Source organism: Cynoglossus semilaevis, chromosome 14 (genome assembly GCF_000523025.1).
Source record: "Cynoglossus semilaevis isolate Cse_v1.0 chromosome 14, Cse_v1.0, whole genome shotgun sequence".
Classification (NCBI taxonomy): domain Eukaryota; kingdom Metazoa; phylum Chordata; class Actinopteri; order Pleuronectiformes; family Cynoglossidae; genus Cynoglossus; species Cynoglossus semilaevis.
Genome location: NC_024320.1, coordinates 25,147,349 through 25,172,975, shown reverse-complemented (window position 1 = coordinate 25,172,975; position 25,627 = coordinate 25,147,349). Strand labels below are relative to the sequence as shown.

At 39.9% G+C, this 25,627-nt stretch overlaps 5 protein-coding genes across 11 annotated transcripts in view; 1 reads left to right on the top strand and 4 right to left on the bottom strand.

Annotated features, from left to right (window-relative positions):
• Positions 1-357, bottom strand: part of oacyl (O-acyltransferase like) — a 6,055-nt gene extending 5,698 nt beyond the window's left edge. Inside the window, exon 1 of one of the 3 annotated variants that reach the window (XM_025062500.1) lies at positions 230-357. The gene's annotated coding sequence lies outside the window, so the exon portion shown is untranslated. The remainder of the gene's footprint in view (positions 1-229) is intronic. The other 2 variants (XM_025062499.1, XM_025062501.1) reach the window with 2 other exon arrangements.
• grp (gastrin-releasing peptide) overlaps positions 1-17,741 on the top strand; it is a 22,442-nt gene extending 4,701 nt beyond the window's left edge. The window contains exons 2-4 of one of the 2 annotated variants that reach the window (XM_017038906.2): positions 16,125-16,499; positions 17,068-17,300; positions 17,387-17,741. In XM_017038906.2, coding sequence (XP_016894395.1) covers positions 16,346-16,499; positions 17,068-17,300; positions 17,387-17,434 — 435 coding nt within the window. In that variant the 5' untranslated portion in view covers positions 16,125-16,345 and the 3' untranslated portion in view covers positions 17,435-17,741. Of the gene's footprint in view, positions 1-15,881; positions 16,500-17,067; positions 17,301-17,386 lie in introns of those variants that run through there. The other variant, XM_008326060.3, reaches the window with a different exon arrangement.
• znf532 (zinc finger protein 532) lies at positions 1,181-13,651 on the bottom strand. Of its 4 annotated transcripts, none has more exons than XM_017038904.2 (9): positions 10,936-13,651; positions 7,583-9,868; positions 6,805-6,986; positions 5,740-5,916; positions 4,641-4,803; positions 4,227-4,553; positions 3,995-4,107; positions 3,707-3,845; positions 1,181-3,618 (listed from the first exon to the last, which is right to left on the bottom strand). In XM_017038904.2, exons 2-9 carry the CDS (start codon positions 9,851-9,853, stop codon positions 3,115-3,117), a joined length of 3,876 nt encoding a protein of 1,291 aa, XP_016894393.1. In that variant the 5' UTR covers positions 9,854-9,868; positions 10,936-13,651; the 3' UTR covers positions 1,181-3,114. The 4 variants fall into 4 exon arrangements, 3 of the variants coding, with proteins under 3 accessions (XP_016894393.1, XP_008324283.1, XP_024918266.1); XM_008326061.3 differs by having other exon boundaries at positions 7,583-9,863; XR_003051780.1 differs by having other exon boundaries at positions 3,477-3,618; positions 4,009-4,107.
• Positions 17,742-18,786: 1,045 nt separating the features above from the next.
• Positions 18,787-22,905, bottom strand: rx3 (retinal homeobox gene 3). Its single transcript, XM_008326058.3, has 3 exons — positions 21,698-22,905; positions 20,942-21,180; positions 18,787-20,113 (listed from the first exon to the last, which is right to left on the bottom strand). The coding sequence occupies exons 1-3, from the start codon at positions 21,957-21,959 to the stop codon at positions 19,655-19,657; spliced, it is 960 nt and encodes a 319-aa protein (XP_008324280.1). The 5' UTR covers positions 21,960-22,905; the 3' UTR covers positions 18,787-19,654.
• Positions 22,906-24,264: 1,359 nt separating this feature from the next.
• Positions 24,265-25,627, bottom strand: part of cplx4a (complexin 4a) — a 4,568-nt gene continuing 3,205 nt past the window's right edge. The window contains exon 3 of the mRNA XM_008326057.3: positions 24,265-25,400. Coding sequence (XP_008324279.2) covers positions 25,173-25,400 — 228 coding nt within the window. The 3' untranslated portion in view covers positions 24,265-25,172. The remainder of the gene's footprint in view (positions 25,401-25,627) is intronic.

Below are 25,627 nucleotides of genomic sequence, written 5' to 3'. Positions count from 1 at the left end.
CTGCAGTCTCTTTCTGTCCGCCTCTGTGCAGCTTGAGTGCCACACTGTCACAGCGTAGGTCAGCAGGCTCTCGATGGCTGATCGATAAAAGGTCACCAGCAGGTTCGTGTCCAGTTGCTCCTTCCTGAGCACCCTTAGGAAGTGGAGTCGCTGCTGTGCCTTCTTGACCAGAGCAGTGGTGTTTGCTGACCAGGAGAGGTCGGCAGAGATGTGGACCCCGAGGGTCCATTTTGGAGACACTTTCAAAGCCGGCACCTCTTTCAGCTCTGAACTACTTCCCACAAGCAGCGCCAATAGTTATAAACCCTGGACCATTTTAGGGCTAACTAAAACAAGGTCGACCAACTGGGTAATTCAGAAACTGAGGGGACGTTTAAATAAGGTGGGAGGAGACAATCGTGCGAAATTCTTGACAAAAGCCTAATTTTCTTTTTTCAAAATGTTTTGCAACAGCGCGAGCGTGTTACGCGTTTTTGCTGTGCCAGAGGCACGGCAAAAACACTACGGGCGTCGTAAATATGACACCGTGCAAATTGAATTTGACAAAAGAGTGAGCTTAACTAAAATTGTCAAAACACGACCATGGCCAGTGACGTCATTCGGCCCAGTACATACAGTATAAGAGTCAAAAACACAGTTAAAATGTTATAAATTAAAAACGTGTCTTAGTTTAATAACAAAATTTTTGATAGGTTTTTAACCTTCAAAAGTGAATTAGAGCAAACATAATTTTTAACCAAACTCCAATGAAATCTGCTAAAATGATTGCCATAGGTTTTGATCATTTTTATTCTTGTTCTTTTGTAAAACTAAAAGAACATTTGAAAGTATCTGGATTTCAGTTGTTGGTCTTGGCCACAGCTTCTTTGTAGAGCTGTCGAATTCTAAAAACAAATGAATGCTCTGATGGAAATAGCCATGTATTTGGAAATCTTTTATATACTTATTTAAAGGCACAATGGCCAAACAACCATCAATGACTGAACACGCTTCCTATTATGGCCTCTAGAGGGCAGTCATGTACACCCAAATACACCCAGAGTGACTGAAAATATAGGATCCAAGGTAACCAGTTAGACCATGAAGGAGATTTTTCCTAGAACACCAAAACCCAGAAAAACAACAGCAATAAAACAACCCCACCCAAAAGACACATTTAAAACTTTATTTTTATTTAAACGAAAAAATTCACCAGATAAATAGATACATTACTTGAGTTTGTCACATTATTATTCACTAGGACGGTTCTTTGTGGGCTTCATGAAACAAATGTGATTTATGAGAATAACCAGTGCTGAGTCTTGTAGTTCTATTTCTGTTGGCCTCATTTGCATATTACATAGTTTATTTTTTAAAGTAAGAAACCTAAGTGTGATGTGCGTTATTTGCGTGTATGATGATGACGAACACCAATTGCAGTGAAGTACATTAAAAGGCTGACAAGGTGTCAAAATGCACTGAATGAAATGGTGGTGACTTAATGAGCTGATGACAAACTTTGTGGAGGAGGAGGAGCTGATGTCTTATTTGCAGAGGACATCAATTTGTCCCCGTTCATCTTTTATTGACATAAAGAGCAACTGTATACCGTACACATTCATCAGCCATGTCTAGAGCAGCAGTACAAGTAACTTACCCATTAGCACATGATTCACAGACGAGTTCTCACATGCAGCTTTACAGTGAATTACAGTGAGAATGTCTTCTTATTGAAAGGTAAAATCATTCTTCAAAACATTCATGAAACCTGCAAAGCATAGCTCACCGATACTTTAAAACAATAGAAAATAAAATGTATAAAGGACTTTAACAAAGATGTTTTTTTTAAGTTACAGTACTATAAAAAACGGCTCTGTTCTCCTTGCATTTGAATTGTTTGATGGTTTAATACATGTGCTTATACTGCAAAGTAATTTCTGTTTAAAACAAGTGCTGTTTCCTAAAAGTCTAAAAGATATTTTAAACCTCTTTACTTAAGTTCATATTTCAAACCGTTGTGGCTTATTACACACTGACACAGGCAGAAAAAACATCCTCGTGCAAAGAAAAACAGTTTTTAGACAAATAGGAATTTGGTCCATATTTTGGCATTTTCAAGACATAAAAACATTTAGTTCATCACTATCTTCCAGATGTATGGTTTAAAGGTATTGTGATATGATTAGGACTGACAGAAGGATTGTATGAATTACTCCATTTATAAATGTCAGGGCTGAGCCTGAGGACAAGATTTGTACCAGGATTTTGTTGTAGAGGCCAAAAGGGGCTCATAAATAGAATTGTTTTACCAAAAACAATAATAAAAAAAAGGAAAGTGGTATGGTTTCCAAAAATGAACCAAAAAGCCAAATGTGGAGGTCTTGGAGTGCAGTCAGTGAGGAAAAGTACATTTTCCCCAAAAATGACCACCTTGTCACACTGTGGCAGGTACAACCTCTCGACTACAAAGCCAGTGTAGCTTAGCTAGCTTAAAAGCAGTCATTGCGAACAAACTGTACGAAAAGTACTGTACCATATCTGACATAAGTGCAGGAACTACTTGTACTGACACCGAGTCTACGCTGCATCTGTTGTGAGTTTCCAGTTACTTTGAACACTGCACCACTGCTATCATTTGAAGGGTAAAACATTTGTCGAATGGTTTTGTATCTTATCCTCACTGACTGTAGTCGCTGATGTGTAACAGCAACATGATTTGTTGGGAAATGTGTGAAAGGGTTGACGAAAACCCTAATCTTTCGAAATACAGATATGCTTTTCTAAGACATTCAGTGGACATTAGCAGCATCAATATAAAACACTGCTTCGTTTATGAGGACTGTTCTCATATAACACAAATACATCCATACATTATCTATTCTTAGAGAAAAAATAAAATAAAATACTCTTCTATTTAAAAAAAATCTATACAAACATTTATTTGTACAAAAAGGCTATTTGTTTCATTTACTTAAAGACACTGACATTTACATACAGTTTACATTTTACTGAGCATATTTGACACGTGCTGTAATGTGCTTTATGTAAGTTATGTACATACAGTATATACAAATGCAGCCAGCAAATATAGCAGCAAAACAGTTCATGACTTCAACTTTCCTTTCAGAAGTAAAATCACTTCTCGGCTGCACTCAGTTGCTTGGCTTTAATGAATGCCATTCCGTGCGTCCTCATGTGAGTGTTCAGGTTTCCCTCCGTCTCAAACGTCTTCCCACACACTTTACATTTTGTGTTGAGCTTCCCGTCACTGTTCTCGTCAATAATATCCATGTGGTTTTCTCTTTGACTCTCATCATCACCCTTGACCTGTCCCTTGAATCGGCCCAGGCCCTTAGGCTCCCTCAGTCGATGAACGATGAAGAGATGTCGTGCCAGTGAGGGGTGCGACGTGTAGCACAGACCGCACTCCTGACACTGGTATGACGAGCCGTTGGTCTTGTGTTGGGGAATGTGTTTATGGAAAGCAGCAATGTCCTCTGTGGTGAAACTGCAGACGGCACATTTGTGAACTTTGAGGATGTTCACCTTTAGACGTTTTAAAGGCTGTGAGTCCGAGCCCCTCGAGATAAGACCCTTAGAGCCTTCGTCATCTTCTGATTTTCTTTTGGAGCTGGGCGTCTGTAGGGGTGAAAGACAGAGAAAGTTAGGCACAACGATGACATTACAAAGTGAAGTGATTGACATATTTTTTTTATTTTATAAATACCGTTTCCTTATTTGTTAAAGCCTCCGTATCATCATAGCTGACAATTTTCCCTTCTGGTTCTTTGTTACCATGTACAAGCTGGATGTGCTGTTCCAGCAGCACTCTTCTAGTGAATGTCTCACTCGAAGCTGGACAGTGACTATTAGGAAAGACAAAAAAATTTTTAAAAAATTCTGTCCCTGGCCAGAAACTAATGCAGTGTGGGGTGGTGGGCCTCTGCACAGAAAAGATCGGGAACCCATGACTTAGACGGTGCACACATTTGATGATGAGTTCATGAGTACTCACGGACAGGCGTGTACCTTCCGCAACCCTTTATGTTTGAGACGATTGTGTCTACAAAGACTGTGCGAGGAGCTGAAGGACTTTTCACACTGTCGGCATGGATGCTTCTTCAAAATCTGCCAAATGAGAGTGACAGTGAGTAAGAAATAAGCTTCCAAAACTTCCCTTTGTGTAGCAGAATATTTAAACTTCAACTCAAGTAAGCGAACCCAGGTCACCATAATCAGAGAGATACCTTGCCATGTTCACGTCTCATGTGACTCACGTAGACCTCCCGGGAGCTGAAGAGGGTTTGACAGTCTCCACATGTGTATCCCATGCTGGCAGACTTCTTTTGAACCGCTGAGTCATTGCTGTTTGTTTTCTTCTGCGGTGAAGTTGAAGATTTCTTTTCTCCTCTGTCGTTACTGTTAATAGTTCCACCATCATTGTTGTTATTTACACTATTGTTATTGCCAAGGCTGTTGCTATTGGTGTTGGCGTTAGTGGGCTTTGTGCTGAGAGGAAGGTTGATGCCCAGGTTAGTTGGAGCCTCCACGTTCTTCAGAGTCCCATGAATGATCTATCAAAATTATACAAAAGTTGGCGTTTTAGAATTTATATTAAAACAGTTCATTGTATGACCAAAACCAATGTGCTCCGTGCTTACTTTGATGTGGTCCATCATCAACTGCTTCTGTGAATAGTGCATGGAGCAGTCGGGGCACTTGAACACGGAAACCTTTTGACTGACAACATGCTGGTCAAAGTGTGTGTAGAGCAGAGACTGCAGAGTGAATACGGTGTCACACATGGAGCACTTGTATATAAGTCTGGAAAAAAAACAACAACAAAAGAAATTACAGAGGGACCCTGTGGAAGTTAGATTAGGTTAAAGGACACCGTCTTCATAAAGCTAAAAGCGCTAAACTGAAGGTGGGAATATTGACTGGTTTGGTTCATTTGGTATGTATATGTATATGTATATATGTATATGTATATGTATATGTATATGTATATGTATATATATATATATATATATATATATATATATATACACACACATATATGTGTATATATATATACACACATATATATATGTGTATATATGTATATATATATGTATATATGTATATGTGTATATGTATATATATGTGTGTGTGTGTGTATATGTGTATGTGTGTATATATGTATGTGTATATATGTATGCATGAGCTTAAAAGCGTTTAACTACCTTAGAATAGTCTGTGCTGCTTCAGAGCGTATATTGGCCATAAAATACAACTGCAATGCATTTCACAATGATGACAGATCTATGAGCAGAGGTCTACTCGTATACTATAGTTATGAAGTGAGATATCTGTCTTTGTTGTCTGCTTTTTGTAATTTACTTGTACAAATTTATACATTACATATTAATCTATACAGTCTTCCAGTTACAACTGACCCTTCACCTTTGCTGATGTGGCCCCTGGTGAAAATGAGTTTGATAACTATGATGTAAAGTGCTCATCTGGTAGAAAAGATTGGTGGGTGGAATAAACAGCCTCCAGTTAATCCACCATGTCTAACATCCACAAATCCTGCTATTGAAGAACCAGCAAGAATGGTTTTCCTTCCATAATGAATTAGACAGGGGTGTAGGGTTGCAGGGCTATGTGACAGTGTGAACGGTGTGTGACTAAAATACAGGTAGATACAGGTTGAGACTGTAAGAACAGGAGTATTATTTTAGTATTTTTTGCAGCCACAGCAGCAGGCAGACTTACTTTGGCTCTCCTGCCTTCACTCCTGGATGCTGTGTGTATGCGTGAGAGTGAGTGCCAGGCGCAGACTTGAAGGCCATAGGGCAGAGAGGACATTTGTAGAAGATCTCACAGTGAGAATTCTGAATATGTGACTTGAGAGTTGTTACATCAGCGAAGATCACATTGCAGTGCACACAGCTGAAGCAGGGTCATAGAGCAGAAGGGGAAAATGATAAAGAAATAAAGACGGGCACAGGGTCAACAACAACTGTAATGTATTTTGTTTTGTGGATCAGCTCAGAGTGTCATGCCAAATATTCTGCTTAGTAGTTGCTGGGGAAACCTTGAAACTTGTTTTTTTTATATTTTCCTGGGAAAGTAGCACTAACTACCTGTATTTACCTCAAAAGGTGCTACAAAGTTTTATTTTTAAGTGTCGTAATCTTTGAAGCAGATTCTTTGGCAATTTCAGTCCATAGAAGAGGAAAAAAGCAAGCTTTGACATATGAGCAAAATATTTCTGAATTCTACAGAAAATGAATTCCCTGATGGGAATTAGTGGAAGTGTTTAGACTAAAATGAAGGTTCTGTAGAGAAATTATATTAAGTAAATTAAAAACAACTGTTCAGAACCATGACTTACCATTTTATATGATAGTTGTGAGTCATTATACGTGCAATATACATACAGGCATCACTTTAATGACTCATATTGACCCAAATATGTCCTCACTTACACAATGGCGTTTACAAAGTGCCCTTTTTCCATTAAGACTAATTATTAGTAATATCACTTTAAATGATGAGCCACTGTCAAACTGCGGCAGAGATGATGTAATTTTAAGTGTAATTACAAATGACATTGTTAATGGCACTCTGGTTCACAGGTCTCTTTCTCTTTAGTTTTTGTAGTTTAGTATGTCTAACCAAAGTGAATGTCTCAGTGGTAAAAACACTAAACTTATTTTCACCCCTTTGCATTAAATTTAGAATTTTTTTAAACAATAACAGTCGGTGAAATAATTCCAATAAACATGTATTGATAAAAAAAAGAAAAGAAAAAGAAGTACATTAAAGGAAACTGACCGGTAGCCCACTCTCCGAGTATAATGTAGACAGTTCTTGGTGACGTGTGACTGAAAGTGGACAGATCTGCAGCTGGCACCACATTCGGGACAGATGTATGGAGGTTTGTGCTGATGGAGCCGCTGGTGTGACAGGAAGCTGCACTGATTTGGCAGAAGCATTTGGCAAATGCTACATGTTTTCTACAGAAGAAAACATGAAGAGAAGAGAAAAAAAAATAGTTGTGGCTTAATGACAATATAATACAGCAGGACTCCGGAACGGAATACCGACGTAACTCCTAAGTACTTATGTTAGTAACTTATGCTAACACAGTGGTAACATCATAATCTCTCAAACTAAAAAGAAAGCAGTTAAAATGTGTATGTGTGAAAGCTCTGCCCACTTTCTGTTCAGCTGGCTGTGCAGAATGTTTCATTTTCTGTGCTATTATTATTATTATTATTACTGATTTTGCTTATAGTTTTGTTGATCTCCACTTGGCTTGAAATAGCTTTCTGCTTATGTGAAGAAGAAAATTTGTGGCAAGCATTTTCTTTCATGATGTCTTTCTCTCTGTGATGTCCTACACTGTGCCATCTATAAAATACAGCCTTCCTGATCATTTATTGTGCAATTGAACTTGCCATCAGTTTCATAAGCAATCATTATCTGAATTCGAAAGGTTACATTGTATTAGGGTGAAACCTTGATACCTTTCTTTAAACTCTAGAAATATTTGTACTGGAAACAAGAGCCATTTAGTTGCAGAGCCCAAGCTATAAATCCATACCCGTACCTGTCCACTGGTTTCCTGTGCCTGTTGATAGTGTATTACTAGTGCGCTGTCGTCTTGGAAGAGTTCGTTACACTCCAAACACTTCAGGCTCAACCTGCAGAGCTTTGATGCATCATCCTCTGGTGGAAATGCCACTGTGATAGGAGCACTACATGAAACTGGGACTGCGGGCGGTTGGGAATCACTGACAGTTTTCCCATGCATTGGACTTGCAGGTGCTTGAGCTGGAGAAACATTTGGTGGGCTCGATGACAGTGCGGTTATCATCTGTTCTGTTGGGATGGGCTTCAGAATCAGATGAGAGCACTGCATGACGACTCCTTTGTCCTTGTGACCTCTGGCGTGAGACAGGAGGCTACATTTGTTGTAAAACGCTAAACTCTTGGCACAGTGGTTGCAGGTGACCTCAATTCGAACACTGCGTCGTTCATAGTGCTGTGTCAGACTTTTCTCCAGGGCAAATGAATCCCCACATTCCAGGCACTTGTAGCCATGTGAGGGTAGAGTGATGCAGGCTGAAGTTGGTGGAGAGAGGTTGGGAATATACACAGGGACTGGGTTAATGCTGCTCAGGACTTTATTAAAGGCATCCACAACTGAGCTTTGAGAACTAGTGAACACTTGAACCCTGGGGACTTTCTTCGAGGTCTGTGATTTGACATTTTGTGACTGTTGATTGCTCTGCTTGGAGGAAGAAAGAGTTTGCTGGAGTTCAGACACAGCAGAGGCCATGGCAGAGGGCAAAAGGTTGAGGTTACTAAGGTGGACTGTCTTTGGCATGAGTTTAGCACTAGCTAAGCTAGAGGCCGGCACCATGACAGTCTGTGGCTGAATGACATTGGTTCCTTTCAAAATGGCACTGCTAGCACTTTGCACTGTTGCAGCAGGGATGACTGTTGCTTTGACTGTAGTGTTGTTTGCCAGCTTGAGGTTAATGACTTGGGAGCCTGCTGTCTTGACAGCTGAGACAGGCAAGAAAGCCGTAGCAACAGGTTTAATTGTCATTTGCTTGGTTATTTCAATTGAAGGGCCTCCAGCTGTGGTGACTACTGTGGTTGGCAGAGAGGCCCTAGTAGGGGATGAGAAAATGGAAGTAGCTGTTGACCCACCAGATGGGCTTTTATTGCCCTTTTTTAGAGTCTCTGTATTAAACTCTGGAATTACTCTGGTGACTGTTCTCTTGATTTGTCCAGACGAGGTCTTGATGGTTTTGATCCGGACCTTTGGGATGACTGGGGTTGTGTCTACGCTTGATGTGGGGGACTCTGTGCTGCTTCCCTCACTTGTAACACTAGAGGGACTGCCTTGCTGTTTTGTCAGCAGTCTCTTTGCGAACTCTAGCGCTGACTCACATTCCTGTTGTGTCTCTGGAGCTTTACCATTTTCAGTAGCCTTTACAGATCTTTTTTGTGTTGTTGGGGGATCCGAAACATCTATGTCTGTGACCTTCTTGGCACTGAGGGCTGCTATCGCTGCTATACAAGAGGAGAGTTTCACAGATGACTTGGTTTTTATCTGGGAAACACTGGGTGTGTGTTTGCTCTCATCACTTTGTGGTTTCGTGACACTGTCTTGGAGTTCTTCTCTGGGTGGACCTGACTGACACATATAGTTAGATGTAGATTCTTGCAGTTTGCCTCCACTACTATTGTTGTTTCGATCAAGTTTTTGGTCCTCATTCGTGCTTGTCTTAGATATTTTGTCCACTGAAGTAGGGCTTTTAAGATTTTGGTTCTCTCCCATTGTAGTGGACCTTGTCTCTGTCTGACAAACCGAGTTATCCATGGAGTCGTCAACCTCAATCTTATCATCATCTTCAAACTCTTCAGCACTGGAAATTGGGCTGAACTGGTTGAATGTGGCCATTTGGTTGGTCCCCGACTCTCCTCCCTCACTGGAGGGTTTCCATTTTTTCTTGTTGTAATTAGTACCAGGTTGTGCATCTTGCAAAAAGTTATTGTGTCCATTACTGGTTCCAACAGTGTTGGGGTGAAGGTGGGAGTTTAAAGATCCCTCCCTGTCCGACTTATTTCCACCAGGCACTAAGTCACTGTTTCTGATGTTTTTGACAATGACACTGACACCAATGTCATTTGCCAGTGGAGGGTTATGAGTCTCGTCTCCATTCATAGTGACTCCACTGGATTGCTTGAGCGACCCCTCATGGTCTTCGTGGTGCCCAGATTCAATTGCAGCTTTAGGATCCACCATGTCGGGGATATCGAAAGCCGCCAGCAAGTCATCAAAGTCTGGCGTCTTCATATCTCCCATGGTCCTCCTCCTATTCTGATGTAGAGATCACCAAAGAGAACACAGATAGAACACCAATAAGTGAAACAACACTTTAGTTTTTTGGTGCTGTGATCATTTTTTTGTCAAAATGTATTTAAGGTGAAAGTATCACATTTTATAAAATAATTTCTAAATGATGGCACCACAAATCAATTATGCAAAGAGGAAGTTACATGGTGTTTTATCTCATTTACAGTATCACAGTACTACTGATATAAGAGCTCTTGGATGAACAGTGTTTACTGCAGTGCAGCGTATCCATAGTGATTTGGTGGCAGTATGCTGCAGTAGTGTGTGTGTGTGTGTGTGTAAGAGCGATAGCATCTGAGGCCACTACACTGGAATTCCTTTTTGTTTTATTTTTGCATTGCAAACCAAACTGCATGCTCATTTTCCTAAAGGCTCACAGTTAATTAGACCAGTGTGTTTCCTGTATCTATATTTAGTTACGCCATATTTATCTTTTGGTCACGTGTATTCATTGGCAGAAAGTGGGAACTAATCCACACTGGTCACTTTAATCAAGAAATCCTTCAAAAAAAAAAAAATTATAAAAGGTGATTAAATGGTTAAAGTCTGAATGTCTGCCTGGAGATGCAAAACCATACCCTGCAGATTAGCCTTGGTTTCCAAATTTCCCAAATGTTAACATAGCTTATGAGGGGAATGTTGTGTTTATGAGCTAAACATGAAAAAAGACAGGATGGCTGAGAGGAGGGAGAAATTTAATGGACAGTGAGGGTGGGCGAGAAACACAGTGAGGGTAGAAAATGGCTGCTAAGCTGTGAGGGGCTGCAGCAGAGCGAGAGAAAGGCCCGGAGAAAAGAACAGCTCCTCGCTGCCGTGACACAGCAGCCCGTGGCGGACATGAACAAAGGTTAAACACAGACAAACATGAGAAATACGCAACACAGATCCCACTCTGAAGAACATCTGTTTAATACACATGTGTTGGCACCACCCTGAACACCGTTCACTGTCACAGACAACTCCAGCACTAGATAAAAGAACGTAAAAAAAACAATCATGGAAACATTAGAGTGAATCAGTCCTATCCTCACCCTCGTGACTTCGTCCCTCTCCAGCCTCTAGCCAAACCGTCTTTTCTTTCTTCCTTCCATCCTGCAACAAACACATTCACAGCACGACTAACTTACAAAAGCCATCCACCCCACCCTTCCTGGGAAAGACGGTCCTGTTTCTTCTTAACCAGGACAAGGCCTAGGATTCAGGGTCAGGTTACATCCATACATCTGCTGAGTCCTGGTGCTCCTGCTTATGATCCTCCTCAGTCAATCTCTACACCACAGACATATACAACAGAAAGATAAATCATGCTCCTGTCTCTGTGTGTGTGTGTGTGTGTGTGTGTGTGTATGGAGGCAGGCTCTCTGCTGCAGATTCACAGATTCCCATCCGGCCCCGTCCCCCTGCCCTCATCTCTTCCTGAAATCTTGCTCTGAGACGTGCAGTGTAGCACATCCACATCCAGCCGGCGGTGAGCCGCTGCCGGTGCCGCCGCAGCAGCAACATCTGATTCGATTCCTGCCATAGTGAGCAGTGAAGGGCCGCCATGGAGAGCCCTGGGCTATTGCTATCCCACAGTGGAGCACAGAGACAGCATTGTTCCTGTCAGCCTGCTGTCTGCTTCAAACCGGTTTCAGCCGGTTCCGGTCACCCAGCATAAAAGCCCTGAGCTGCAATACGGCCTCAGAATCACACACACGCAGAACCACTGTGACAAACTCCCATAAACCACTGCACCACGCTCACCAAGTGACTTCAATTCCATCCTGTAGATTCTGTCTCAGCAAAACTAGAGAGTCTAGGGAAGACATCTTGTTGTAGCAACACACAAATACATAGAAAAGGACAGAAAAGAAAAGTTTAAAACACATAAAAGACAGGACAGGACAGACTTCATGTAAAGCATGGGTGATGTTTGGGAAACAACGGTGATAAATGATGAAAGCTGAGAAAGAGGTAACAGAGTCAATCTAGCACCTTGGCCTGTTTCTGAACAACATCCCACAGTGCTTTGGCTCTTGATAGTGTGCCCACAAACTTGCATGCGATCCCAGAGCAGCCCTACAACCACGTGGTATAAAGATAAGGAAATCTAAGAGCACAAACGCAGACATTCTGACAGGGGCAAGCACCGGCCATTCATGCGTCACACTCCCTCTCCTGTTTTCCATTAAAACACATGCCATCCCTCTCATCTCAGAGACACATAGAAACATTAACATGCACATTCATGCATACGTACTGTAGAGGTAAATGTGGCATACCCTTGGCAGATTTTTTTCCACTCTCAGGGATTTTTTTCAAAGAGAAAAGGTCTTCCTGTCGAGGCCTCAGTACCTGCCTTCACTCAACCCCAGCCATTTCAGCACTCACTCTCCTCCTCCTCCTCCCCTCCCCTCTCTTCCCACACTCGTTCACTGGGTCAGTCCTAGATTTCAGTCCCAGTCCAGGCCCTGGAGCCCCCGCCGCCACACCACCACCACCATCACGACTGTGCGTGTGGGGACGGATGGAGAAAGGGGGCAGTGGTCAGCAGGCGAATCAGGCCTTTTGTCTGTGCCTGTGTGTGTGTGTGGGGGGGGTGAAGGGACTCTCCACTCTGGCTCTGGAGCAGCAGCAGCTGGTGCAGAGAAGGAAGAGGGAGAGAGTGAGAGGACGGGGGGAGGGGGGGTTGATGTAGACAGAGGGAGGTGGGGAAATAAGAGGAAGAAAAGAAAACGAGCAGGTCCAGACTCAGACATATGCACTGCATCTCAGGCCTTGCTGCAGTGTTACCATGTGATGGATAAAGAAATGATTCGCTCCAGTGATTTTTGCAAACTCTTCCTATAATTACATTACAATCAAACGGTTGTTGTAGTGCATCGTATGAGTGGTTAAGGCCTCTGTTTAGGCCCAGCTGTCCGTCTACCATCAGCTTTTTTTATTTAGCCTGCCTTCCTGTATCTGTATCTACTGTTTGTTGGCCATGCCACATAGAGATAACGTCCAGATCAATATACACAACAATGCATAACTGTAACTTATGTAGCCTGCACAGCCCTAAGAAGGTAATCAGAAAGGTGTCAATAATCAAAACCTCAGTTTGCTACACAACATGCCCAACAAAATATCTGGGACCTACCTGCAGGGTGGCAGATAGAGGATTTCAGCAGAATGAGGATGTCTTTTTTGCCTGCTACCAGTCCTTCATACATCAGGCATGAATGCTGCAGCACGGAATAATGATCCTTCTTTGTGGAGAAAAAAAAAAGAAAAAAAAAGCATTACAGATTTATTCTTCAGTCACCACAAATGTGTTTTATTCACTGCAAGGCAGGTGGAGACATGCATACACAGTACATCATTAAAGGCCCTCTTGATGCATCCTGCCTCCCTACAGTGTGACAGATTTAGAGAGGAAGCTGAGGTTGCCGTGCTCTCCACCCCTGAAAAACACACAGTCACATGACGTCACACAGCCTCCATTCATGTGGGCTTTAGGCAGCAGAGGAAAGGTGCGATAAGATTCCCTTTTAATGTGTAGATATTTTTGTGGATTAAGATGTGAATATCTCCAATATTGTAAATTCTGTTGTTTATCATTTTAACACTACTAATGTGTGTCTATATATATATGTATATATAAATATATATTAAATGTAAAATGTGTCAACACTGTAAAAAGCACCTTTTGGTATTGTCATTCCACATGTCAAACACTGTTGAAATGCACATAAGGAAAAAATTAAACTAGGAATGTCCAGTAGTATCGGCCTGTCAATGTTAGCATAGTTATGTAAAATCTGTAGGAATTTGTGTCCGTTTTTCCTTTCAATAATGGAAACCCGGAGTTGAAATGCACATAAGGAAAAAATTAATCTAGGAATGTCCAGTAATATCGGCCTGTCGATGCTAGCATAGTTATGTAAAATCTGTAGGATTTTGTGTCCGTTTTTCCTTCAATAATGGAAACCCGATAAAGCAATGGTTTCGCTAAATGATCTGTGGCCTAAAAATAGTTTTGGGGATAAACTGCTCTATATAAAAGTGAAAGTCACTAGATGGCAGCATTGCAGCTCATTAATCTATTTTAATAATAATGTATGCAGAATTCTGGTGCCAGCAACTCATACAGTTGTTTGTATAGATAAATAAATAAATTATCAGGCCTATATTAGTATCGGTCGATATCGGAATCGTAAATTAAGTGTTTAGACAATATCGGATCTCGACAAAAAGTTAATATTGGACATCCCTTATATAAACTGTGTGAACATCTTAATGTATTCATTTTACTGAAAAGGTGATACTGTCAATCTTTTATTGGAAATACAACAATAACTTTAATTACTACTATTGATATAGAAAAGGAAGATTGGGAAACGTTGTAAGACCATGTATAAAGAAAGCTACCATGATGCTGCCCTTTTGACAACATTTTATGACTTTTCCTCTTCCAAACTGAAAAATGTTAGAATTATTTCTTGGTTGATCAGCAGGTCATATGACAAGAGCTCTGATTGCAGCAAAGATCAGTCAGTTATAATTGATGTTGTTGCTCTGAAAGGTCCTTTTAATTTGTCCGTCTGTACTTCTAATGAAACCAGGGTTATTAGAGTCACATCAGCACAGTCCAACCACTTAATGTATCAAAGGACATGAAGGAAATGGAAAAAAAGAGTGTGAATAAGTATGACCAGGAAACAGACATTATTTTCACAGCTTTTAATAGAAGGGTACAGCTGTCACTTTAAATTTTGCAATATGCTAATAGGCGAGACTATATAAGACTCTGTCGATAGTGATAATAATATCAAGAACAAACGTCAACAACAATAATAATATATTCAGATAAATTCAGTTATTTTTTTAGTTTTAGTTTTATATATGCGTTTCACGACGTGTAAAAGTTCCCCTAGTTTATCCCGCAGTGCCATCTAGCGTTAATAAGGACCCCAGTCATTGACATAATTAAATAAAGCAATTCATTTTTACTAGTTCAAAGTTTTCTGGGTAGGTTCTCAGTCATCCAGGTCATTTTATACGAACGACGTTCTAGAAAATTCTAAAAACCAAGCAGGCACCGCAACATTTTATTTTAGAGAAAAAAATAAAAACTTTATTTTATCAGTTTGAGTGTTCTGGTGGTTCGAAACAAATCTTGTTTGTAAACTCGGATGACGACGATATCGTGGGATGTGCACAATATTTGACTTTATTTTTTTTAATTTATCAAATATCTTATGTAGAGTACAGTTGTGTTTCTATTTATTTATTGTCTTTTCCCCAAAACGTATGTCAAAACTGTTGTGTTAGGGGCCTGTCACATGAGAATTTCACACAGGCATATGTGAGGGCACACAACTTTGTTTAAACGACTTCTGAGTTCACATCGTTTTCCGTGTCTACATCTGTGTTCGGCAGAAATGTATCATTTTGTTCGACCTTTAAAAAAAAAAAAAAAATTAGTTTAGTTCCAAAACTAAAGCTATTTGAGCTAAAAAAACCCAACAACCAAAGAACTTAAACAAAACAAAACCCCCCAAAAACCAAACAAACAACTGAATAAACAAACGAACAACGCCCCCTAGTTAATTCAGTGTTAAATCATTAATATCTAGTACCTATTATTTTTCCTGTTCCTAAGAATAGAAAGCAGAAACACGAGTAAGGACGTCTGTAACGACAGTATTTTTTGCCCGGGTTCAAGGAGTGACGTTACATCACTGTAGTTATATGTGTATATGTGTATATGATCATGTGACAAAATATATTTTACCTTTATAAATTAGTTTATGTTCAACAGCACTAATAGAATGAAGTGGGTCAGCCCATGTTTTATTGCTTTACAAAAACAGTCATTTGAACTTTTATTACATTTTTCAAAGTCAAAACACCTTTTCGGAATATGATATTACCGATTTGAACTTTTATTACATTTTTCAAAGGCGAAACACCTTTTCGGAATATGATATTATATACTGAATTTTCACACAGTCTGTGTTCATATATAGTCTAATTACATATGGTGATATTTTTAACTTAGTTCTGATTTTCTTTTCTTTTTCCTCGTTCACTGGCTTCTTGTGACGTTCGAGACGGACGCAATTACTCATAGACCCCGTCCATCTCCATGACATGACAGAGACCACTCCTGCTCAAACATGAGGCAATGACTCAATAATTACAGGTTTACAAATGATAATGTCTCACTGTCACTGTCCTCCTTCTGATACTACAGTCGATGACGTACAGCCGTCTCAGGAGGAGCACTTAGACCTTCACCACCCGGCCGTTCTGTCAAAACTGCAGTGGTGTGTGAAACTTCTACAAGTCTTCATCTGCGGGAGGCTACACACACACACACACTATGCTGCAGGTTTAAAGTGGGACCAGACTGATTAACTGAAACACTCACCTTTGGTCAGACCTGAATTTTTCCTTCTATTTCTCTCTGATAACATGAGGGAAGTGTGTTCCTGCTGTCCATGGACTGGCAGAGCAGTGTGGCCACTCTTTCTTTTTCTGGTTTCTCTGCCCTGTGTGTTCCACTGCTCCCAGAGTCAAGGAGCTGTGGTTGGAAAAATGTATCTACGTGGCAATCACTGGGCAGTTGGTAAGAGAAACTTTTTCCTTTTGTTTGTACCATTGTTTCTTCACCAGTCTGTGCTTACATATTCGTCTTTTTTTGTAATGTATTATTTCTTCTTTTGTTCCCCTTTTCCTCTGTTTTGTCCTTCATATTACAGGCTTTACATGTACAGGATGTAATTGTTCTTCCTTTGTTTATTAACACTTTAATATAAATTGGTCTGATTTTGTGTGATAAAACATGTGAAGGAATAATCAAAGTAAAATAATAGACTTAATTTGGTTAAATGAACAACTTTAGGAAAACACTAAATCACTATGAAGTATAAAATTGATAGTGATGATAATCATCATCAATGTCATCTTAATATTGCTAATAGTTATTATTAGTAATCTTAAATTTTTTAGTCATTTCATTTTTTCTTAAAGCAGTTCATTTACAACTAATAATTTTAATAAGTAATACACTTATTGTTGCTGCTGCTTTTATTATTGTTATTGGTAATATTATTGATGTTATTGTTTCCTCGTACACCTGTTCATCTGAGTGTGACCAAAGAATTCTCACTGCATCTTTGTGCGACTTCCTTAAGGTCATTTGATGGGTAAGAAGAGCACCGAGGGGCTGCTGCGGGAGATTCACCGTGACTCTGACTACCTTACAGCCTTTGACAGAGCCGAGGTCACGGACCTCCAGTCACACGACGGTCTGATTAAAACTCTGATGCAGCAGAAGAAGCCAAAACAGAAGCCACACACTGCAGACAGACTTATCCATCTACGCAGTCTCTGGATAGAAGACAACACAGACAAATATGTTGGAGAGGTTAGTCTGATGCTGATTCTGTTTTGTTTTTTGTTCTGCTGGACTGTTGTTGTAATGTTATGGTTATTTTTTTTACCCCATCGTAGATTTCGCACCTTCTGGCTCTGAAACTGCAGAACAAAGGTTCCAAATGAAGACACAGAGATCCTGTTTTGAAAAAGCAGCCTCACTAAATGGTTTCCTCTGTAGTTAAATTCACTGTGAATTTATTTTACTTTTTTTGGCTGCAAAGAGTTGGCTGCAAAGAGTTGGCTGCAAAAATGCTGCAGTCCCAGCAGGGATTATGATCAGTACTGATGTCAAAATTCTGAAATAGAGATTATGCAACCGGTTGCACTGCAGAATGGCTTGTAAATATTAATGTCACATCAACACAAAAAAACTGAATAAACTGCACTGTGGTTCTCGGAACAAAAGTCCGACGGTCTTTTGTGTTTGAATTTTTGTAATAATTCTAGGCCAATTTCTCATGTAGGGGAATTTTTGTAATAATTCTAGGCCAATTCCCCATGTAGTCACCAACTTTCACCACTAGATGGCAGAATATACACGATTAATTATTCACCCGCGAGTTAAACTATAGAGCACAGGCATTCCAGCACAGATTTAAGGCAGCCTTGACAGTAGGATCCTAACGGGTTTCATGTTCATATGATTGAAACGGTAACCGTACGTGGCCCACATATATTTTTCAACGCGTGATAAATACTAGTAAATATAAAAATGAATGTAACTTTTCAGGAAGGTGGACTAGACGCTGGTGGAGACTATTATTAGCTCTCGGAGGTTACACACAGTGGGGGAATCCTGATTGAGAACGATTTAGTCGGACACATTTTTCTCTTGAGCTCAAAGGACGGTTGTCTTTTCTGTTCTCTCCCCTCGTTTTACATGGGTGATTGGTCAACAAAGGAAGTACAAGGCACTTTCACCCCATCATTACGAGACTAATCCCAGGAACCAATCCCTAATGAGGATGAAATAAGTGGGTTGACAAACTCATTTACTGCAGAGAGGAGGAGACGATGACACGGCAGTTCACAGAGACAAAACGTTGGTGCGAATACGCACATCAACGTATATGTGGTTGATATAATATGTATATTATTGACCTAAAGATAATAATTTCTTTGCAGTAGTGTTTTCTAACCCTTTTCCATGAAGATAAACTGAACTGTTGTAGTTTGCAGTAAAACTGGGACAAAATGACTTGTTATTAACAATATTTTGCAGAAACTTTTTAATATATATACACACACACACACAATCACACACACACATATATATATATATATATATTCATATCCTTTAACACCTAGCCAGATTTTTGCACATTTTCTCCAAATGTAATTTTTGGACTTATTTTTAAAGTTGCAATATAAAAACTTAGTGTATTGAAATGATGTCACTTAATTTTCTAGTCAGTTGACACTTAGGGAAATTTTTTTTGTCTAAGAAGTCATTTGCTAAAAAGGTGTCAGTCGATTGTCATCGTCGTCTTCACCATCGACATCAGCTCTTCCTCTGTGTGATGAAAGGCATGGATACATGTTGAGAAATCACTGCTGTGATACAGATAATGTTGTGTTTAAACCGGGGATGACGGTTACGGTTATTAGGTGTGAATGAAAAAAATGATAAATTATTTGTGGTGGAATTGAACAGATTTGGATGTTGTGTCCTGAAAGGGAAACTTTCAGTTTCAGCTCTTTGAACAGTAGGTAAATTCTTGACATTTCTAGGTCAGGGCTTGGGTCCGGAGGGTTTCAGGTTCGAGTTCACCAGCTGCCAAGTTACCACTGAGGTCCTGAGCTGCCCCCTGCTGACTGTGGCGATGGGTTAAAGTCATCTTTTGTTGTGTGCAGTGATGTGCTGTGTCACAGTGACATGTAGTTCATGTTCTTTCCTTTAAAAGTGTACGAAAATCTAGTTTTTTCCCTTATAATTAAAATCTGCTAAAAACAAACAAACAATACCATTCAATTAATAGGCATTTGCTGTTGTCAGTTTCACTGGAAAACATTTTTTATTGTAAAAAGAGGACTTATAATGATTTCATTAAACACACACCTTGATACAGAGTGCTCTTTTGGCAACGGTGGAATAAATACAAACAGATGGTTAGAAATGGATGAACATAAACCTGGGTTAAGACAGAAACTGGTCTGAAGGAAGTGAGAAACTGAAGGAGTCTGTGGTGACGACGGCAGGACAGAAAAACAACAGTAAATTCTCAGTATGTGTCGAACCCTTGTTTAGGGGTCAACGAGGTCAATGCTGCTACACATCAACAATGTACTCAGTTTTCTCACGCAGGCGATGACGTCGCTTCATGGAGATAAAACCAACGTCCATCACCAGGTCTTTCCCATCGACTGAATGTGTTCCTTAGCCTTCATCCGCAGCGATGCGATACTAGAGTTCCTCGGGTCAGCGGAACACTGGTACGCAGAGGGTGGAGGGCACATAGATCCAATATGGGGCAGGTGAGGGCTCTGTCCCAGGGCCGGGCAGTTGAGGAAAGGGGCTGACAAGGAAGGTATGGAGGAAGGAGGTGGAGGAGGAGGAGGGGAAGAGTTGTACGTGCCCTGGAGGGGAGAGCCACCAATGAATCCAGGGAGGGACTGCAGGGAGGTGGAGCTGTTGATGGGTGAGGACAGCCAAGGGTCCAGCTGAAGACCACAGCCCAGTGTGCCTGAGGGAGGGTGGCTCAAAGAGAGGAGGCAGGAGGAGGAGGTGTCCTGGAGCTTGATGGAGTTCACCTCCAGCTTCTCCTGCCGTCGCCACTTTGCCCGTCTGTTTTGGAACCACACCTGGAAAATTGATTGCAGATAATTAATTTTTATGCTAATATTTATTTATAATATTTAATTATTATATTTACAACAATAAAACAAACAAACAAAAAAACAGTAAAAAAAACCCCCAACAACCACTGACTTTAATATGTAAAAGAAAAATAAGCTGCACTTTTTAAGTCAACTTTTTAGTTAATTTCAAGCACAGCATGCAGAAAACGACTGTCTTTTCAGTCGTACTCAGTCCCAACTTTTGGACCAAGGACGGCTGTGATCTTCAGTGTCGTCTATCCTGTTCTATCTACAGTATCTATAATATTTATACTTTTAAACTGATTAAAAATATCTGAATTAAAAAGTGTCTGGATGCTGGAGCTCTGGTCCATAAAAGAAAAAAAAATTATTAGGTCCATAATACAGTACTGGACTCTATGTATCAACGCTTCAGACAACTGCAGTATCAAAGAAGTAAATATACACTGATCCAAATTGTTTACGTTTTTAACTCAATCGTGAGGATCAACAATTTGAATTTCTTTCTTAACTTATACAATATGAATGTGAATTGTGTTTGTATTATAGTATATTATTCCCAATCCTAATATATTTAGTAAAACAATTTTAATAAAAGTTTTGAAATATTTTCTTTAAAAGTAGTAAAGAAACAACTGTTATTTTGCACCCGTTTTTTAAACACCAAACTACAAGAAGACAAACGTTAACTTCATGGTAACTTAGTTAGGATATTTTGAATACTTTTGTTAAGTACAGTTATTTTAAAAATATGAATGAGAACTTGGCAGAATTAACTTTGTGTGTGTGTGTGTAATTTCTGCTACACACCTGCACCCGGACCTCGGGCAGGTTGACCTTCATGGCCAACTCCTCCCTGCTGTACACATCTGGATAGTGCGACTTCTCGAACGCTCTCTCCAGCTCGTGCAGCTGGAAGGTGGTGAACGTGGTTCGATTCCGACGGTGCTTCTTCTTCGGGTTTTCGTCGTCGGACAGTTTGCCTTCGTCTCCGTCCGGAGAATCCGGACACACGGAGGCTTCGGATGCGCTGCTGGCGCCGCACACACCTGCAGAGACGAGGAGAATAAGTTCAACAACAACTTTAAAAACAACTTGATAATAATAATAATAATAATAATAATAAGAAGAAGAAGAAGAAGAAAAGCACAGTTTTCCACTAGCGCCTCGGATTAACTTTATAGGCTACGATACTACCACTGAAGAAGAAGAAGAAGAAGAAGAAGAAGATTTTAAAATACTTTATTGACAGTTGATGTAAAATTGTAATGTAGTGTCCTTGTAACTCTACTGCTGTTCGGTGTTAAAGAAGAAGAGTGGAAGAAGAAGAAGTAGAAGATACGGAAATAAACATCGTATACGTCCGTTGGTACCACTTAAATACGTCGGTAAAGACGACGAAGAAGCAAAGAATAGAAAAGGAAAAGAAAAATAAAGGAAAACAAGAAGAATAATGGAGTGGAAAAAAATGGAAAAGAAGAACCAGAACAGAAAGAAAAAGAAGACTAGAAGAAGAAGTCATTATTTTCTTTTTTCTTTCTTTTTTTTTTGTCTAACTGCACTCACTGTCTAAACTTTCTGCGAACTGACTCTTCTTCGCCGGTGTCACGCTCTGGTTCTGCTCAGCATCCTTCAGGAGAAGTTCTTCGCCCACGCCGCTGTAGGGCGCCGACCCGTGGAAGACCGTGTCCACCTTAAAGCCCAGTATGGCCTCGATGCTGTGGACCGTGGAAGGCGCGTTTCCTGCGCTCTGGAGGCAGCGTGCGGAGGCAGAGAGGCGCTCATCCATCATCATCGTGACCCGAGAAGTTGATCCAAGAAACCACATCGATCAGCGAGCTCCAAATTATGGGGACGATTAGCCGCAGGTCCGCTTCGTTCCAAACTTGTGTCTCTCCTCCACCTCCGGTTAGAATGAAACAGAGACTGTGGTCGTTCAACACTGAGGCCGCCGTGCACTCTGGTGATGGAGCATCTCCAGAGGGGGCTTTTAAAGCAGAGCCTACTCTACGACCCCCTACCAGTTCGGGAACCGTGCTTCACGTCATAGAGCGGAAGTCCCGCTGGATTTGAGGGTTCAAACAGAGGAACGGAGGAACCAGAACTTTTTCTTTTTGGCTCCTCCCATTTTCAAGTGACTAGTCTTAAATAATTCTGCTTCTAAAATAAATCCCACAATCATCGTTCGGCTCTCACGTCGTGTCATGTGAAGGTGGAGAAAGATTAGACACAGATTGAAATCCTCAGTACTATCTGTCTGAAAAAAACAACAACATAATATTGTTGCCAAAAACTATGGCTACTGGAATTAATTTTGATTTAATTTCTGTGCATAAATATATTGAACTCTCAGGACAGTATTTACAACTGTCTAAAATCAGTTTAACTCATGTTAACTTGTCCTTTCAGGTGTTGATTCAAACAAGGAAACAAGAACCCCAACAATAACTGTAACCACTTAATGGTGAACAAAGATTGACAGCAGTATGTTAATCCTACTTAGAGGGATTACATTATTTACTCAAAAGGGTTATAACCCTTGACGCTTGTCCAGGATTTCCTAATCACAGAAGGTGACCTCATCCATTGTTGGTCTGCAGGAGGAGGCTGTGGAGCTGACTGGGCACTTCATTATCAACAAGTGTTACACGGCAAAACTTTTCATACCGCTGTCACAGCATGGCTCCGGCATGACCTTTGACCTGGTGATTTAGGTTTAAGGTGGAAGAATCATCGCACATCTGTAAAAATAAAATGATTTAAGTCACGGACTGCGCCCTGTAGTCATCGTCACCAGATCTCTAGAAAAATCAATGTCTGTTTGTAACTGAAACACATATATATAAAAATACATATACATATATATATATAAATACATATACACAATATATATACATATATAGTAAAAGCAGTTAGATTTAGTGTTTCCTTGAAAAAACAAACATATGACTCCATCTGACTGTCTTTCTTTTCACAAAACTCAAAGAACATTGTCCAACAACAAAAACAAAAACAAAAACAAAAAAGAAACAAACAAGAGTGTTTTCATCCCAGAGACCAGCCATAGCCAGAAAGTGTGTTCTGGAGTGAAGGTTGTTTTACTAAGAAGATCTTCTTCAAATTAAATTAGTTTTTAAACTTGGATGGAGAAAATGTAGAGAAATATCTTTGTTATCTCAAACACTAAATTTGTTTATCTGTTACAATATACCTTCATTTGGAACAGACCTGGAGTCATTATGTATTTGAATTATAAAAAGTACACTCAGCTGTCCTTAGTCCTGAAACAATAAATCCTTCTTTATGTTTTTGATACTAATACTAATATTAATACTAATATTTTAATTGTTAGAAAATCAATCTAAATGATTTCTTTCATTGACTTTAGTCTATGGTTTTATGTCTTATGTGTTTTATATTTTGTTTCGATTCTATTGATTTTAAATGTGCTTCATCATTAGACGGTATGATGACGTTTGAATTTGACCAGACTGCATCGACTTTTTCAAATCAATCAAATAAATAATAAATAAATATTACCAACAAGAGAAAATTAAAATACAATGAAGGAATGACAAAATGGACGGGTTTCCCGTGGGATTAATCGTTGATGTTTTAATTTCCCAGGAGGCGGGTCATGAAATCGAAGTGCGTTGTGGGGAAATGTAGTAAATGACAAACTCACTCATGTAATAATTGGAATTTAAAAAAATTAGAACGGGGAATTAGTCACCAAGTAGACACAGGAACTGACAACTGGAAAACAATAATGTAGACCAGTGGTTCTCAAACTGTGGTGTGCGTACCACCGGTGGCACGCGCACCACAGTTTGAGAAGCTGATGTGGTGTGTCTATATATATATATATATGTGTGTGTGTGTGAGAGAGAGAGAGTGAGAGAGAGAGAGCATGCTGACAGCCCTAGCCTCAGCTGCAGTGTGCTGATCCTATTAGATGGTAATCTCTGGAACTCACAAATCCATAGCGATGGAGACTTGTTGACTTGTCTTCCTGTGAACATCTAAATATTGACTTCTTTTCCGTCTTCACTCTCATTCTCAGGTATAATCCCCAACAAATCTGTGGATTATGGCCAATTAAATTAGCAGCAGTAGGTGTCAAAGGTGAGGTCTTTAGTAAAGCAGGGGAGTGAAGAATGCAGGGTGTCTCCCAACATGAATCATTTATGAATATTATAACTAGTACTACTGTAGTAAGTATCGGCAATAAGTACAGTACACGTGTGTCCAGTAAACATCTTTATTCAAACATTGTCTTTCCACAGGTCGATCACCACACGTTACATCAGTGTTTGAGTGCACTGAAAAAAACAAAAAAACAACTGTACAGTAAATGGTTAAATATTATGATGTGTGCAAATTTGCAAATGTTTCACATTTCTTAAACTGCTCAACTGTGTGCTTGAGAAAATACACATCTAAATTTGTATGTTTTTGAAGAAAAAAAAATAAAACAACACATTCAAAATATATTAGAATATTTAAAAATGTCCAATATTAACTTTTGCCGATATTGTCCAAACACAAAATGTCTGATTCCGACATTAACCGATATCCCCCAAAACTGTGGAAATGGTCTCAGGACTCCAGAAGTGGTTATTGGGTTTTTATTATCGGAGGAAAAAACGCTAACAGTTTTTACGGATATAACATAATTATGCGAATATTGGTTGCCGATAATATCGGAAATCCGTATTAAAATCCAAAATGAGGGCTTGAAACATTTTTTTAAATTTATCTGAGAGAAAATTATATTTCAGAAAAGGAGGGAAAATAAATGACGAATACTTAGCGTGTACTGATGTATTTGATAATAATAATAAAAAAAAAACAGTTTGGGAGAGTCACTGTATTTACACAGAATTTAACTAAGGAAAAGACAGGGAAGAACAGACCCAGTTCCCAGGCTGACAGCAGTAATCCTGGTTTGTTTTGATAAATACAATTTTAAACACATTTTGCCCCGTGTATTTCTTTTCTGTTTTTTTTTTCTCTTTTTTGTATTTCCTGTACATGAACTTCACATGAGGGAGCATTTCTCCTCAGCTTTGGTCTTCAGTTCTGTGACGGTGGCCGACGCCTTCTCCTTCAGCTGGTCCATGTCCATGTTCTGCAGGTTCTGGATCTGGCCCAGGATGGAGTCCTTGCCTTCCTCCTCTGTGGCGTCCTCGTCCACCATCTTCAGCAGCTCCTCGGGAACGTCCACGTCGTCTCCAGCTATCTCGATCATGTTCTCATCCTGCTCACTCTGCAGATAACAGTGTGATGACAGTTTATTGTCAAGGTTTTTTTTTTTTTGTCTCTTTTTAGATAACAGATCCCAATGTTGCATTCATGTTTAACTGGAGAAGACAACCAATTAAACTCTGTGAATCTGTTACCTTTTTAACTCTTTTTAACTAGCGCCATTTTACCTGCTCAATAATCAAGTGAGTAACAACTAATAAATAATACTTTATAAAATACCACATCAAC